This window comes from Heterodontus francisci, chromosome 13 (genome assembly GCF_036365525.1).
Source record: "Heterodontus francisci isolate sHetFra1 chromosome 13, sHetFra1.hap1, whole genome shotgun sequence".
Taxonomy (NCBI): domain Eukaryota; kingdom Metazoa; phylum Chordata; class Chondrichthyes; order Heterodontiformes; family Heterodontidae; genus Heterodontus; species Heterodontus francisci.
Genome location: NC_090383.1, coordinates 20,977,064 through 20,994,965, shown reverse-complemented (window position 1 = coordinate 20,994,965; position 17,902 = coordinate 20,977,064). Strand labels below are relative to the sequence as shown.

Below are 17,902 nucleotides of genomic sequence, written 5' to 3'. Positions count from 1 at the left end.
GATGCTGCGCATGTGCAGTATTATCTTGCCAGGACTAATTGGCGCATGCGCGGGAAAATGTCATTGCGTAAGGCTGATGTCATCACGTAGCGCCATCTTTAATCCTGGCAGCTGCCTGTGACATCGCAGACGGTGGCGTTACAGTAGAAGAGGCTGCATTTGTCCATGTGCTAGTACTGCACCACCTAGTGGTTGCATTGTCAGCAAACACAGCCATATTATTATGTTGACAGTTTGAACTCTATGGCCGGGATTTTATGGGCCTCCCTGAGGCAGGAGTGGCACAGAGTATTGCAGCAAGTGGCAGGGGGGCCTCCCTGTCGCCCAGCAATCTTCCTGGGTGGGGAGGAGGAGAAAGGCCAACGATGGCCTACCTGCCCAGAGGCCAATTGAGACCCTTAAGTGGCCTATTAAGGGCCAATAAAAGACCGCTTCCTGCCACTGCTGGGATCTTACCAGCGGTGGGAAGGGCCTCCGTTGCGCAGGGAGGGGACCTTGTAAAACGAAGTGCTCTCCCTGCGGGCATGAGAGGCAGGAGACAGCCTCCTAGTGGACAATTTGTGGCCCATAGAGCACCCCCACCAGGAACAACTTTACCCCTCGGGACCCTCCTCCCGTTGGTCTGAATGGCCACCCTCCACCTCCCCCTCGCCAGAGCCTTCAAGACTGGCCCCGGCAACCCCGCCTCACCTACCTCGGTTCCAGGGTTCCAGCCCTGGGCCTGGGCCTAAGGCCTCTGCAGTATCAGCAGTGGCCACCGCTCCCAGTGGCGCAGCCAATATTGCTGAGCTGCCGGCCCTCTGATTGGCTGGCAGCTCTTGGAGGCAGGGACCCGCCTCCTGATTCTTTGATTTAAAAAGACCAGATGATTGCTCCGGGAAGGGGGGAAAGGCAGAGGCGGGGTTCCCCACGCCTTTTCGGCCCGAAGCCTCGCCTCCAGCACAAAATCCAGTCCTATGGTTAAAGTGTAAAAATGGGTATCATCAGGCTACATGTAAAATTTGACCCTGAATTTGCAGTTAATGTCAGGAAGAAATGAAGATTATGAATCAGAAAGGGCTGGGATGGAGCCCCTGGAATACAGCAGGACAGTGCAGTGTCTAGAAGATAAGCCTTTTGATAGGTAGGGTACCTCAATAATTTGCTAGGTTACAGCCAAATTTACAGCCAAACTGTCCTTGGCAACAACCTGGCAATGTAAAAGTGCTATGGGTTCCACTTAACTCAGGTAATCGTATTCTACCTTGCCTCTCACAGGTTTCCACTATGTTGTATATCTCTGGGGTTTCAAATCCCTGGAGTGCAACTTTCCAAACCATTAATAATACTTTGGCTTGTTCACTGCATTGTTCCTTTGCCATCACTTACAGCTTAGCAGGGTAAAAGTCTGTAGCTCAAACAGCAGCCTGGCGTCAGGAAGTGTCACTATTAATATTCCACTGCATGGTAAGTGCGTAAGACTAGGAATAGTGGCTGCTACATTCAAAGGCAAATAACTTATCCATTCTGTTTTAATGAGTAAAGTGAAACTATACATGTCTGACAGTGGTCTGTAGATAACTTCATAATAGAAAAGATCAAAGTTTGCCTGCTTTTATAATCATTGGTTGATATCAAAGATGCAGTTCAAATCTTAAATTTAGCTCTGATGTATATAATATTTAAATGTAATTTTACATGGGACATATTATTCTCTTTTGATCTGTTATTTCAATGAGCCCCTGTGAGTGACGTTTATTTATGTTATAAAAGATCAGCAGATGCAATGTAGTTTATTCTCAATCCCTTCTCCCTCCCAAAACACAGTTAATTGTCTCGTGAACTCAGTCTGCCTTCCTGTTAACTTGCCCCACATATTCTTTATGTTGAAAAGAGCTCCCTGAATTCTGTTTTAATCCTTAGCTTTAACTTCAGCATCCAATATATGAGCCCAGTGCCACAGTCAAACTCTTTATGTTCCCTTTGCTTTCATTTAGGGGTGCATTAGCTGCCTGACTGAACTTTGTTTTATCCGCAGAGAGGTGTTTCATGTGCCTGAGGACATGCTGATGGTGCCAAAGGTTTACTCTGCATTGCCAGCCTGTGTTCTTCATGTGGTCAACAATGAGACAGGAAAGGAAAGTCCTCGGGTTTTTCAAAAGGTAGCTCCTCACGTCTACACTAAAAATTCGGTAGGTATAGCCAGCTACCAGAGATTTGGTCACCAATGTATTGTTTTGTGTGGAATTTGTCTCTCGCTTCTCTAAACCTGCTCTTTATGCAGATACTTTATTCGAATTAACAAAAATCTAAATCATAAATGGCTGCCTAAGACTGTAAATTATCTTTTTTTTTATATATAGAGTGGCTATACATTCATGGCTGAAGCCCAAACAGGGAGTCTCCCAGTTCCCCCTGGTAAATGGAGATTACGTTTAATCGGTTCCAGGCATCCTCTCCCTGTTCTGGCAAGCGATACTGTCAACAGCAATTTTTCAATGAAGGAGATTAAGTCCTACTACATTCCAAATGACAAAAACATTATCTTCAGGTAGTGATAAAAATAAATTGCTTTACAGCTCAACGTTGTAGGAGCTGACAGCTCCTTGAAAATAATTATGAAAGAGGAATTCTTAAGCTGGCTGCAGATTCTGTTTCCTAAGATGAAAGTCTTGTGAAATGTGACTTCAGTGCAAGATCAGAGTGAAACTCAGCTGAGGCATTTTAATAGTGTTTATGAATTCAGACCCTAAGGAATGCAATTTACCAGCTCAACTTGAAGTAAAAATAGAATCAGAATCAGGTTGTGCTGGCTGAATGATTATTGATTTTTCAAAAATAATAGATAATAAATAATAATGGACAATTTATGAAGATTTTCCTGACAGGTAAAATAATATTACAATCATGGAATATAATACAGTGCAAAAGGAAGCCATTTGGCCTATTGTCCTCGTGCTGGCTCTTTGGAACAGCTATCCAATTAGTCCCACTCCCCTGCTCTTTCCCCATAGCCCTGCAAATTTTCACCTTCAAGTATTTATTCAGTCCTCTTTTGAAAGTTTACTATTGAATTTGCTTTCCCCACCCTTTCAGGACATGCATTCCACATCCTAACAACTCACTGCGCAAAAAACATTTTCCTCATGTTGCCTCTGATTCTTCTGACAATTACCTTAAATCTGTGTCCTCTGGTCACCAACCCTTCTGCCACTGAAAACAGATTCTCCTTATTTAATCTATCAAAACCCTTCATGGTTTTGAACACTTCTACCAAATTTCCCCTTAACCTTCTCTGCTCTAAGGAGACCAATCCCAGTTTCTCTAGTTTTTCCACGTAACTGAAGTCCCTCATCCTTTCTACCATTGTATTAAATCTTTTCTGCACCCTCTCCAAGATCTTGGCAATCTTCCTAAAGTGTAGAATTGACCACATTACTCCAGCTGAAGCCTAACCCGTGTTTTATAAACATTTAGCATAAGTCTGTGTCTCTGTTAATAAAACCAAGGATCCCATGTGCTTTTTTAACAGCCTTCTCAACTTGTTCTGCTACCTTCAAACATTTGTGCATATAGACCCACTGGTCTGTCTGTTCCTGCACCCCCTTTAAAATTGCACCATATACTTGATATTGCCTCTCCTCTTTGTATCCTAAAAAAATATCACTTCACATTTCTCTGCCTAAGATTTCATTTGCCACGTATCTGCCCAATTCACCAGTTTGTCTATGTCCTGCTGTAGTCTGTTACTACCCTTCTCATTTTTGAATTTCGTATCCTCTGCAAACTTTGAAATTATGCCCTGTGTACCCAAGTCTAGGTCATTAATATATGTTAAAAAGAACAGTGATCCTAATACTAGCCCCTGGGGAACATCACTGTATACTTCCATCCACATGGCAGGACAAAATCACAAATGTGGCAGTCCTCTCAAAGGCAGAGCTCCCAAGAGTGTTGGCACTAATCAAACAGAGGCAGCTTCGGTGGATCGGACATGTCCGCAGGATGGAAGACGGTGGCATACCCAAGGACCTTCTGTATGGTGAGGTAGTTGGGGCTAGATGACCAGTGGGTTGCCCAAAGATCCGCTTCAAGGATGCTTACAAGCGTGACATGAAGGACCTAAATATCGACTATCGCACTTGGGAGTCACTAGCTGGCGAAAGAGGGAAATGGTGCACTACCACGATGGCCAGTTGCTACAGCAGCCAATGTCAAAAACAACAACTCACAGCATCACTTGGCAGCTTCATGTGCAGCACTTGTGGTAGAACCTGCCTCAAGGATTGACCTTCACAGCCATCAACAAAGGTGCACCAAGAGAAGCCACCCCACTTAAATGGATTGTTTGCTGCATGTCCATCATCTTTCACAGATGGAAGGATGTCAACCAAACAGTCTGAAAAATAACCATTCACCTCTGCTCGCTGCTTTCTGTCCCTTAGCTAATTTTGTATCCATGCAACTACTGCCCCTTTAATCCCATGTGTTTTAATTTTGCTAACTAGTTTATTATGTGGTACTTTATCAAATACCTTTTGAAAGTCCATAAACACATCATCAACCACACTAAACACATCAATCCTCTATTATTTCATCAAAGAACTCAATGAAGTTAATCAAACGCTATTAGCCTTTAATAAATCCGTTCTGGCTTTTATTTATTAATTTATATTTTTCCAAGCGCTAATTAATTTTGACCCAGATTATTGTCTCTAAATGTTTCCCCACCACCTCTGTCAGGCTGACTGGCCTGTCATTGCTGAGTTTGGAACAGGGGTGTAACATTTACAAATCTCCAGTCCTTTAGCACCACTCCCATCTATGAAGGATTGGAAGATTGTGGCCACAGCCTCAGCAATTTCCACCTTAATTTCCTTTGGCAGCCTAGGGTGCATTCCATCTGGACCAGGTGACTTTTCTACTTTGAGCACATCCAACCTTTTAAGTACCTTCAACATATCTATTTTTATCCAATCCAATATTTAATGCCTCCTCCTTTACATTGGCAGCATCCTCTTCTTGAGTAAAGACAGATCACAGAATCATTATAGTGCAGAAGGAGGCCATTTGGCCCTCAGTGTCTGCACCTGCTCTCTGAAAGAGCAATTCCCTCAGTTCCATTCCCCCGTCTTCTCCCCATAACCCTGCACATTCTTCCTTTTAATATAACTGTCTAATTCCCTTTTGAATGTTTCAGTTGAACCTGCCTCCACCACGTTCTCAGGCAGCGCTTTCCGGACCTTAACCACTTGCTGCATGAAAAGTTTTTCCTTGTGTTTCTTTTGCTTCTCTTACCAAATACTTTAAATCTGTGCCCTCTTGTTCTCAACCCTTTCACGAGTGGGAACAGTTTTTCCCTATTTTCAGGCAAACCGCCACCTGCCAAGACTGAGGCGCACATATTATTTCGCCACATAAACATTAAAATTTAAAATTGCAAGCCCCTGACTGGAAAGGCATTTGCATAGTAACAGACAGTGTTGGATCAAGGGACAAAGGACCATGCCCTGACATATTCAACCAACAATGGACATTTAATTACCAGACATTGAAGGTGGGGGAGCTAGCATTACAGGTTGACTGCTAAGATAGCAGAATCCACAAACACAGAAGAAGTGGTCAGACCAGTTTTAGTCACATGACTGACTGACTGTTGGAGTTTTTTGAATTTGAAATTCCAACAGGGAATTTGAAATCAGCAAGCTCCTGGTTGGAGAACATCTCTCTCCTATCTGTTTTCATCTTGCTCACACCAGCTTCAGAAACCACTGAAGACACGAGAAACTCAAAGAGAGAAAAGTCTGCTAAGTTGAACAAGGTTTAAGAAGAATACTGGGTCCCAACGAAAAGTAAGAGTTGCCTACAATCAAATACTCTACAATGAGCTGGAACCACAGAAAAATTAAACAGAAACTCCCTTCAGAGACTGCCTCAAACCTTTCACCTTATATTTTCCTCTCCTCTTTTCTGTCCCTTCTGCATGTGTGTATCGCGTGTGCATGCTAAGCATGGGCGTGTCGTATATCCGTAGGCATTAACCATATTAGAGTTCAAGTTGAAGGTTTAATAAATTTCACTTTTCTCCTTTAAACTGAAGAAAGCCCATTTATGCTAATTTCTTTGGCTTATGATTGGAAAGCTGTGAACAAGGATTCAAAACACAGTGTGTTTAAAAATAAAACCCTGTTACAATAAGACCAGGTGAAGACAGCAAAAGACCCCTAGACACCTTTCTCACCTGGTCGTAACACTACTCTGTCCTTACCCCTCATGATTTTGAATACCTCTATCAAATCACCTCTCAGCCATCTCTTCTCCAAGGAAAACAGTCCTAACTTCTCCAATCTATTTTCATAACTGACTTTCCTCATCCGTGGAACCATTCCCGTGAATCTTTTCTGTACTCTCTCTATGTCCTCATGTCTTTCCTAAAGTGCGGCGCCCAGAACTGGAAGCAATACTCCAGCTGAGGCCGAACTAATCTCTTATACAAGTTCAACATAACTTCCTTGCTCCTGTACTCTATGCCCCTATTAATAAAGCCCAGGATACTGTATGCTTTATTAACCCCTCTCTCAACTTGTCCTGCCACCTTCAATGCCTTATGCACATATACACGAAGGACCCTCTACTCCTGCACCCCCTTTAGAATTGTACCCTTTATTTTATATTGTCTCTCCATGTTCTTCCTACCAAAATTAATCACTTCACATTTTTCCGCATTGAACTTCATCTGCCACCTGTCTGCCCATTCCACCAACTTGTCTATGTCCTTTTGAAGTTCTACACTATCCTCCTCACAGTTCACAATGCTTCCAAGTTTCGTATCATCTGCAAACTTTGCAATTGTGCCTTGTACACCAAGGTCTAGGCCATTAATATATATCAGGAAAAGCAACACTGATCCCTAGGGAACTCCACTACAAACCTTCCTCCAGCCCGAACAGCATCCATTAACTACTACTCTTTGTTTCCTGTCACTCAGCCAATTTCGTATCCATGTTGCTACCATCCCTTTTATTCCATAAGCTACAAGTTTGCTCACAAGTCTGTTCTGTGACATTGTATCAAACGCCTTTTGAAAGTTCATGTACACCACATCAACGGCATTGCCCTCATCAACCCTCTCTGTTACCTCCTCAATAAACTCCCAACAAGTTAGTTAAACATGATTTTCCCTTAAGAAATCCAAGCTGGCCTTCCTTAATTAACTCGCATTTGTCCATGTGACTACTGATTTTGTCCCGAATTATTTATTCCAGAAGTTTCCCCACCACCAAAGTTAAATTGACTGGCCTGTAGTTGTTGGGCTATGTTTACACACTTATTTGAACAAGGGTGTAACATTTGCAAATCTCCAGTCCTCTGGCATCACCCCTGAGTCTAAGGAAGACTGAAAAATTATGGCCAGTGCTTCTGCGATTTCCATCCTCACTTCCCTCAGTATCCTTGGATGCATCCCATCTGGTCCTGGTGTTTTATCCTCTTTAACTACAGAAAGACTATCAAATACTTCCTCTTCATCAATTTTAAACCCCTCTGGTGTCTGACTTACCTCCTCTTTCAACATTGCCTGGGTTGCATCTTCTTCCCTTAGTAAAGACAGATACAAAATATTCATTTAATACCTCAGCTATGCCCTCTGCCTCCATGCGTAAATCCCATTTCTGGTCCCATATCGGCCCAACTCCTCCTTTTACCACACTTTTAATATTTCTATGCATATAGAAACCTTTTGGATTTCCTTTGCTTCTCTTACTTGCTTTTTCACTTCCCCTCTGGACCTTCTATATTCAGCCTGGTTCTCAATTGTATTTTCTACCTGGCATCTGTCATAAGCACACTTTTTTCTTCTTTATCTTAATCTCCAGCTCTTTTTTGATCCAAGGAACTGTGGATTTGTTTGCCCTACGTTATCTCTTCGAGGGAACATACCTTGACTGTGCCCGAACTATCTCTTCTTTGAAGGTAACCCATTGGTCATCTACTGGTTTTCCTGCCAGCTTTTGACTCCAGTTTATTTGCCCCAACTCCGTTCTTACCCCATTGAGGTTGACCTTCCCCCAGTTAATTATTCTTACCCTGGATTGCTCTTTGTCCTTTTTCATAATCAGCCTAAACCTTATAATACAATGATCCCCTAAATGCTCTCCTACTGATACTTGATCCACTTGGCCCACCTCATTCCCAAGAACCAGGTCTAGCAGTGCCTCCTTTCTCATTGGACTAGCAACATACTGTTGTAGAAAATTTTCCTGAACACACTAGGAACTCTTGCACCTCACTGCCCTTTACACCACTGTTATCCCAGACCATTTTTGGATAATTAAAATCCCCCATTATAACTACGCTATAATTTTTGCACCTCTGTAATTTCTTTGCAAATTTGTTCCTCCACATCCTTTCCACTAGCTGGTAACCTATAGACAACAACAAGCAATGTAACTGCACCTTTTTTGTTCCTTAGCTCTAGCCAAATTGATTCTGTCCTTGACCCCTCTGGGACATCCTTTTTCTCCGGCACTGCAGCGCTCTCCTTAATCAATACTGCCACCTCTCCCCCTTATTTTCCCTTTCCTACCTTTCCTGAACACCTTGTATCAAGGAATATTTAACACCCAGTCCTGCCCTTCTTTGACCCAGGTCTCTGTTATAACCACAACATCATATTTCCACCTGGCAATCTGCACCTGTACCTCACCAGTCTTATTAACCACACTCCGTGCATTCACATACATGCACATTAACCCTGATTCAGACTTAATTACTTTCTCCCTTACTCTGACTCTACCTAATAACTTACTATTCCCTACTCTAGTGCTGTCTATCTCCCACAGTATTCCATGCACCTTGGTATTCCTCTCTGATATTTGCTCCTGGTTCCCACACCCCTGACAAGTTACCAGTTTTGCCTCCCTCCAATCTGATCTCCCTCTCAGGTTCCCATCCCCCTGACAATTTGGTTTAAACCCTCCCCAACAACACTAGCAAATCTCCCTGCAAGGCTATTCATCCCAGTCCTACTAAGATGCAATCTGTCAATCTTGTACAGGTCCCACCTGCCCCAGAACCGGTCCCAATGTCTCAGAAATCTGATGCCCTCCCTCCTACACCAGTTCTCTAGCCACATGTTCAATCGCTCAATTCTCCTATTCCTATGCTCACTTGCATGTGGGACTGGGAGTACTCCTGAGATTACTGCTTTTGAGGTCTTGCTTTTTAATCTCCTTCCTAGTTGCCTAAAGTCTGCGTTCAGGACCTCATCCTCCTTCCTACCTATGTCATTGGTACCAATGTTCACCCTCCCCCAAGAGAATGTCCTGCAGCCGCTCCATGACATCCTTGACCTTGGCACCAGGGAGGCAATACACCATCCTGGAGTCACGTTTACTGCTGCAGAAACATCTGTCTGTTTCCCGAACTAACGAATCCCCTATCAGTACTGCTCTTCCACTCTTCTTCCTCCCCTCCTGTGTAGCTGAGCCACCTGTGGTGCCACAAACTTGGCTCTGACTGCACTCCTCTGAGGAACCATCATCCTCACCAATATCCAAAATGGAAAACCGATTAGCCAGTAAGATTATATCAGGGAACTCCTGCACTACCTGCCTGGTTCTCTTAGATTGCCTGGTGGTCACCCATTCCCTAGCTGCCTGCATGCTCCTAACCTGCGGTGTGCCCACCTCCCTAAATGTGCTATCCACGTAGCCCTCCACCTCACAGATGCTCAACAGTGACTCCAGCCGTCGCTAAAGTTCCAAAACCCGGAGCTCAAGCTTCTGCAGCCGATGACACTTCCTGCAGATGTGTTTGTCCAGGACACATGGTGCGTCCATGACTTCCCATATACCACAGGCTGTCCATTCCACTCGGCAAAGCTGCCCTGCCATACCTTAACTTTACAGACTATTTATTATAAGTAGAATAGCTTACCATTTACTCACCAACCAGCTCTTTCCACTGCACTGAAGCAAGAACCAAATACTGGAGGGTTAAAAAAGTAGAGAAAAAAGTAGAAAAATGGAGCACCTTCTTCCCCCCTTCACCGCATGCGCCACTCTTTATGATGGGCCGAAGGGCCTGTTTCTGTGCTGTATAACTCTATGACTCTTCACACTCAGCTTGCAATCAGCACGCTGTTTGCAGGCTGCACCCAGACCTCTGTATCTATACCTTTTGAAGCTGAAACTGCAGCAACCAGATTTGACTGGTCAGCTACTTAAATAATCAGCTACTCTGCTGTAGAGCCTGTTAATCCCTGCCTAAGACTGTAAGAAACTTACTTTACTTTCTTAACCCTACTTTACTTTCTTAACCCTATTTTATCTAGAAGATAAATCCCAGTTAAATGCTAACTGCAGACCAGACTTTTGTAAAGATCAGAACACTTAAAATCCCCACTCACCAAACTCGAATCTCCATACTCAGCTTGCAATCTGTACTCAACTGGTACCTCAGCCTTTGCCTGCACAAGAAGATTTTTTTGGTTCTTAATCTGCCTCACCCTTCCTTTGACAACTCTTTTTCTATTTATTTGTTTATCTAGCTCTTGTGTTCCCTTTATGTTACCCAATAAGCTATTCTCATACATACTGTTTGCCCCTCTGACTTCCTTTTCAGTTCTCCTCTGTATTTTCTGTATTGGGCTTGGTTCTCCACTGTATTAAGAACCTGACATTTATCATAAGCCTCCTTAGTCAGTTTAATTTTAACCTCTATATCTTTAGTCATCCAAGGAACTCTAGCTTTGGATGCCCTTCTTTTTCTCCTCGTGGGATTGTGTCCAGTCTGTACCCAAACTATCTACTCTTTGAAGGCCTCCCATTGCTCCTTTACTGTTTTAACAACAAATCTTTGATTCTAATCTACCTAGACTACAATCCTTTCAGTTCATTGAAATTAGCTCTTCTCCAGTTGAGCATTTTCACATTTGATTTTTCCTTATCCTTTTGCACAACTACTCTAAACCTAATGATTTTATGTTCATTATTCCCCAACTACACCCCCACTGAAACATGCTCCACTTAACCTACTACGTCCCCCAGAACTAGATCCAGCACTGCTTTCTTCCTCGTTGAGCTGGAAACATACTGATGCTGAAAGTTCTCTGTACGCAATTCAGTAATTCTTCCCATTTTTGCCCTTTAATCTGTGATTTTTCCTATCTTATGTTCGGATAATTGAAGTCCCCCAATATCACTACTATAAAGTTCTTGCATCTTACTACAAGTTGCCTGAAAATTTGCTCCTCCATATCACCTTTCCACTTTTTAGTGGCCTATAGTATACACCCAGCAGTGCAATAGCTCCTCTATTGTTTCTTAATTGTAACCAAATAAATTCTACCTTACAATCCTCAAGATCATCATTCCTTTCCAGTGCTGTAACGGTATCTTTGATCAATACTATCAAACGCTTCCTTTTCTTCCTTCCCTATCTTTCTAAATACCTTGTAGCCAGTAATAATTAAGTTCCCAACCGTCTCTTTGTTCAAGCTAAGTCTCCATTATTGCCACTATATCATAATCCCATGGGGCTGCAGCATATCAACCTTATTTACCGTGCTCAGTTCATTTATGCATGTACAGTCCAAACCCATCTTAGTCTGCCTCATGCTTCCCCCATGTCTGATCCTTCTGTTTCTGAGGGGCTCTTGTGCCATCCAGCCTACACTGTTAGGAGCATCAGATGTTAGAAGCAGCTTCAATCTTTCTTGCTGTTCCCCATTGTGTTTATACCACAGATGTGAACTTTAGCCGGGAATATCCTCGGGATTTCTCCTGCTCCACCACCACTGTAAAAACATTTTCCCAACAATTTTGAAGAACTCGGTGAAATTATAATTAGCACTACAATCAGCTACAATAATGCCAAGAACCCCCTCTCAGACACTAGCATTCAGCTCAGTTCATTTAACACTTTTTAAGTCCTGTTTCATTTCAAACCGTTCTCACTTGGAGCACAGCAGAGAGAATCCCTATCACAGAGTAAAAATCCTCCCTTCCCATAATCATAGAACTGCTCTACCCTACTAGGAATAAAAGGGAATATCACAATCAGGCCAGCATTTTCATCTTATTTCCACACAATCATTCTTCAAACCCACATATTTTTTTCCCTGTTCCTTCACCTACTGCTTGGCACCACATTGCTGCCCTCTTATCAGCTCCCTCCAAGGCAAACTGCCGGGGTGCCCAGATTATTGCTTGGGAAGCTATTGCCATCTAGGGCATGGAACAACATCACAAAATTATTCTCAGGGGTTGGCATGTTAAATTAATCAGGAACAGAAGAGATCTTAAATTTTTGTTCCTGGATGGAATATTGAATTAAAACATTTAAATTATTTAAAAGCAGCTGTCAGTAATAAAATCAACTTTCAATAAACAGGAAAGAACAGTTAAATGTATTTCTGGCACCGAGCTTTTTACAGAAAGAAATAAAGACTCATGTTGTAATACTGTGTTTCACAATCTCAGGACATCCCAAAACGCTTTAGAGCCAATGAAATACTTCTGAAATGTAGTCACTGATGTAATGTAGGAAATGCAACAGGCAACTTGAACACAGCAAGTTCTCGCAAACAGCAATGTAATAGTGGCCAAATCATCTGTTTCAGCGATGTTGGAGGAGGGATAAATATTGGCCAAGATATTGGCAAGAGCTCCCCTGCTCTTCTTCGAAATGGTACCATAGTTTCTTTTTCATTCACCTGAGAGGGCAGATGGGGTCTCAGTTTAACATCCCATCCAATAGACAGCACCTCCAATAGTGCAGTACTGTCCTGAGTACTGGGTACAGCGCTGGAACGTTTGCCTAGAATTTATGCTCAAATCTCTGGAGTGAAACTTCATACAATCTTCTGACTCAGAGGCAAGAGTGCTACCAGCAGAACCATGCCCGGCACTGGCAAAAGCGCTCAGATTTCCTCTTCTCTCTGGCCCTATGCCCAACAGAGTTCCTCCACATGTGCCCAGTAAGTCCCAGATATATTTCGATTAGTCCCAATGGGTGGGCACTGCGCTCATGCTCCCGGCATAGTCTGCTTCTGATGTAGTATGCTCGAACTGTTCCAGTCCCTGTTACAAAATGGTGTTAGTGTCTAAATGTTACTGTCTTCTTGCAACTTTTTCTCTCTAATGAGTTAACAATTATAGAAACTTAATTTGCTTATTTTATGGTCTATCTAACTACATATGTTGACATTTCAAATAGGGTGTTTTTTAATAGCTGATGGTAGTTGAAACTGCAATTCCCTATGGATGGTTGAAATGAAAACAGTATATGAACTGGCCCTGACCTTTCAGAGAACTTGTCACTTGACTGTCTTGGGATATAGAGGCTACTGCCCTCATAAAGATAACTTTCACTGAAAAACAGTGCAGCACAGACCCGAAAAAAATCTATCTTCTTCACACTCCCATTGATCTGAATGGGTTTACTTCCATCGCACCATCCAACAGTTAGAGTCAACAGGAAAAAAGACAAAGGCGCAGACTTTGCCGTCAGCGGTGAAAGAACGCGCTTGTCGGATCTGTGGCGTGTGTGAACAGGACAAGAACCAACATGGCTCTTAAACCAATCAGATTTAAAAATCCTCACTGAGGCATGCAGAGTCTAAACAAGGAATTATAAATTCGCTTTAATTCATGCACAGAAAGTGAAATCAAGAGAGGGAAAGAAAGATGGGATTAAGAGAGAAAGAGACAAAGATAAAGTTAAAAACCAGTCAAACAACATCTTAATTTTAAAATTCTCAGCCGTGTTTTCAAATCCCTTGATGGCCGGCCCCTCCCTATTTCTGTTCTCTCCTCCAGCCCCACAACCCTCTGAGATATTTGTGCTCATCTAATCCTGGCCTCTTGAACATCCACAATTTTAATCATTCCACCATTGGCGGCTGTGCCTTCAGTTGCCTAGGCTCTAAGGTCTGGAATTCCTTCCTTAAATCTCTCCTTCCTGAACCTCGCTTTCCTTTTTTAAGATACTCCTTAAACCTGCCTACCTCTTTGACCAAGCTTTTGGTCATCTAACCTAATATCTCCTACGGTGGCTCAGTGTCACATTTTATTTTATAATACTCCTGTGAAGTGCTTTGGGACGTTTCATTACATTAAAGGATCTATATAAATATAAATAGTTGTTGTATATAGCACCTCGCATGACCTCAGAACATACCAAAGCACTTTACAGTCATTGAAGCACTTTTGAAATGTAGATACTGTTGTAATCAATTTTCCCTCTAACTTTTCTTTGTTGAGTGCAGCCTGTTTGTCACACTGCAGGGTTCCTGTAAGATTGTTGTACAGCCACACACTCGTGCATCTTACAGGAAATGTTGAGCTCAGTCTGTTTGCACTACGAGTTATGTTCTGGATTGCTGTGCACCCACACAACTCAGAGGGAATGCTGGTTGTAATATGGGAAATGTGGCAGCCAATTTACGCACAGCAAGCTCCCACAATCAACAATGTGATAATGACTAGATGATTTAATTAAGGGACAAATATTGTCCAGGACACTGGGGAGAACTCCCCTGCTCTTCTTTGAAAGGTCCCGTGGAATCTTTTATGTTTACCTGCGATGGCAGATGGGACCACAGTTTGATATCTTACCTGAAAGACAGCGCCTCTGACAATGTATCACACCCTCAGTACTGCACTGGGAGTGTCAGCCTAGATTTTGTGCTCAGATCGCTGGTGTAGGACTTGAACCCACGACATTCTGTCGCATGCGTCAGAGAGTACTACCACTAAGCCACATCTGATACTTTGACTCCCCGGTTCAGATTAAACACTTGTCCCAGATTTTCCTGTGCTTCTTGCTGATCTTGCAGTCATTGGGATGATTGAAGGGTAGCTCCAACTACTTTATAACAGTACTGCATCCTTTCTGAAATAAAAGGTGGTGTAAATCAAATATGACGGACATTACTTTTTGGTGCAAGTCGGGAGATGGGTTATAAATTCAGAATAATTATAGAGAAATAAATGATAATGACAGCTAGTATTTATTGAATTCCTGCAATTTCACAGAGCTTTACTGAGCTGCAGTGGGGCCTGGGAAATCCTTTTGGAGAGTCCCTCGCAGGAAGGGACTGAACATGGCGGGTGTTGCAATAACAAATAAATCATTGATTCCTTCAGCCATGTTTGCTGGGTGATTTGTTGCTGATATTTTGGATTTTTAAGCCAAGATTCCTGGCACGGAACCTACCCAATGGCAGTGTGGATCAGAGAATCTGGTGTGCTGGATTCTACAGTCCTCCCTTCCTGTCCGGTGAGGCTCCACGTGGGGAGCAGAATCTTATGAAATTTATCCTCTTATGTATGTGACAGTGAATTATACATTGTTAAATGTCAAACTAAAATTGTCTCCTGAGATCTCCTTGCACCTCTCCATCCTCCCAACCTGGCCTCCAATTTCCTGTGACTCAACCTCCAATCTCCACCCTACCTGGCGTATGATCTCCCACTCACAACCCAACCTTCACTTACCTGACGTTGCAGCAGCCTGATCATTTTTGACTTCTTGCTGGCTGGCTTGCCAGCTTGACGGAAGTGAGGCTGAGGCCCAATATCGAGGCAGCTTGTGTCTTACCGTTCAGGATAACACCTCTGCACACTCCAATATCTGCCTCAATATCTATTTTTAAATTACTAATATTATATTTTCAACAACACCTGTTACAGGTTCCAGATCAATGTGAATGCAACTCACATTAGTACGCTCCACATACAAACCTCCAAGCCAGATGTATACATCGAGTTACAAATTCTAGATCAAGAGAAAGAAGTAGCCAAAGCAACTGGAAAAGGCCATGCTGTAATTCCTTCATTCTTGTTTTACTCAAGTTTAGGACGTTCCTTTGCTTACAGTAAGTGTGACACCAGAACGCTTTGTTTACTTGCACTGCCTTTCGCTCTCTCTCTCTCCCACTTTCCTTCTCCCTCATCTTTTCTATTTCTTTCAAATAGCAAGAGACAGTTTTAAAGGAACAGAGGAGCAAACTATCCTCTATGTGTTATGTGTAGAAAAATGATTGGCGGTGAGTTTATACTCAGGAAAAATCTCTTCCCTCCCCACCTCTCTGCTCCAAAATTTCTCGAGACTCATCTATTAGAAATACAGAATCTTGCAGCACAAAAGGAGGCCATTCAAGACATCATGCCTCTACCAGCTCTTTAAAAGAGCTATTCAATTAGTCCCACTCCCCTATTCTTGTCCCATAGCCCTGCAATGTTCTCCTCTTCAAATATTTATCCAATTCTCTTTTAGAAGTTACTACTGAATCTGCTTCCACCACCGTTTCAGGCAGTGCACTCCAAATCATAATAAATCACTGCATAAAAAGATTTCTCCTCATCTCACTAATCTTCAGTGACTCTTCAAGATTTATTCTTTGAGAGATTAAAGTATCCTGAGTTACTGAAACAATGTTAATATCAGCCACTTCTTACTTCTGATTTTTAAATTACAAGCCTTTATATATATATATATATGCCAAATCCAGATAAACTTTTATTTGCATTGTTAATGCTGTTAGACTCTGGTAATATGCCACTCATTCTAGGTGGTCCTACAACTGGCAGGACTTGATTGGAAACCCTAAAAAGGCTGAAAGGGCTCAAATTCAATAAATCCCTAAGGTCATAGAATCTTATGACACCAGAAGGAGGCCATTCAACTCTTCATGCCTATGTCGGCTCTTTGAAAGAGCTATCCAATTAGTACCACTCTCCTGCTCTTTCCCTTTAGCCTTCCAGATCATAATAAATGGTAGCTATCAACCATGAGATGAGGGATGAAATATAAAAAGTGCTGATGATCATCACAAGGCTTCAGTGAATACAGGGGACGCCCCACTGGATTGGAAATAAGCCAATGTGGTACCTATATTTAAAAAAAGATGATAAAACAATTCTGGGTAACAGCAGACTCACCAGTCTCACATCAGTAACCAACCAAATAATGGAAACGATGGGCCGGATTTTATTCCTGTAGAGGGAGAACAAGCCTTGGCCCTCTGTTGGACCCCCTGTGGAATTTCACAGTGATCAGACAATTAACTGCCTGCCATTAGGGACGCCGTTCCTGTAAGAAATGAGCTCCCGCCTCCACAGCCATCAGTCAATCTGAAGGCCAGCAGCTCTGCATACCAGCAGCTCCACTGGGAGCAGTGGCCACTGCCAGTACTGCAGGAGGCCCTGCAGACGAAGAGAGAAGATTGATGAGACCCTAGAATAGATGATTGGGGTCGGGGTTGCCGGGGCCAGTCAGGCAGGCCCCGGCGACAGGATGGGTAGGTGCTGAGTTGGTGAGGGTGGAGGGGTGACTTCCGCAGGGGTGGCGATAACCACCGGGTTGGGTGGGGCCCTGAATTGCCCCGCAAAGGAGAGACCCCCTTAGAGCCTTCTAGGCAGCTGCCAGGCTTTACCTGGTGGAGTTTCCCCTTGGTGTTGGACCCCTCCACCTTCTATACAATAGGCCATTTAAGGGCCTCAATTGGCCTGGGGCGGTAAGCCTGTCCTTGGCCCATCCGCCCAGGACAAAATGGCAGGGGGACCAGGAAACATTGGGAACGATGCCCCCTGCCATTTTGTTTGACCCTCCCCCCTAACTCAGTGCCCGCCTCCAAGGCAGAACAAAATTCTGCCTGATCATTGGGAACAAAGCTGAGATGTTCTCATCAGAAAGTAGCTCAATAAGTGGTGGCCAGCACAAGTTCAACTCTGCTCCAACCTCTTTAACTATTTTGAGAAAATTACTTCAGAAATGGGTATTTTAAAGCCTTTTATGATATACGCCTGGACTTCCAGAACACCATCATTTCAAACCTACACTGCAGACTTCACCATTTCACTCTCTGTTGAAAAAAGACAAAAGAATATAAACACCAATATCACCACTCCACATTTTT

At 43.1% G+C, this 17,902-nt stretch overlaps 1 protein-coding gene across 1 annotated transcript in view; it reads left to right on the top strand.

Moving 5' to 3' along the window:
* The window catches only part of adgb (androglobin), a 400,763-nt gene that overhangs the window by 301,349 nt on the left and 81,512 nt on the right, over positions 1 to 17,902 (top strand). The window contains exons 28-30 of the mRNA XM_068044513.1: positions 2,018 to 2,171; positions 2,343 to 2,530; positions 15,675 to 15,859. Coding sequence (XP_067900614.1) covers positions 2,018 to 2,171; positions 2,343 to 2,530; positions 15,675 to 15,859 — 527 coding nt within the window. The remainder of the gene's footprint in view (positions 1 to 2,017; positions 2,172 to 2,342; positions 2,531 to 15,674; positions 15,860 to 17,902) is intronic.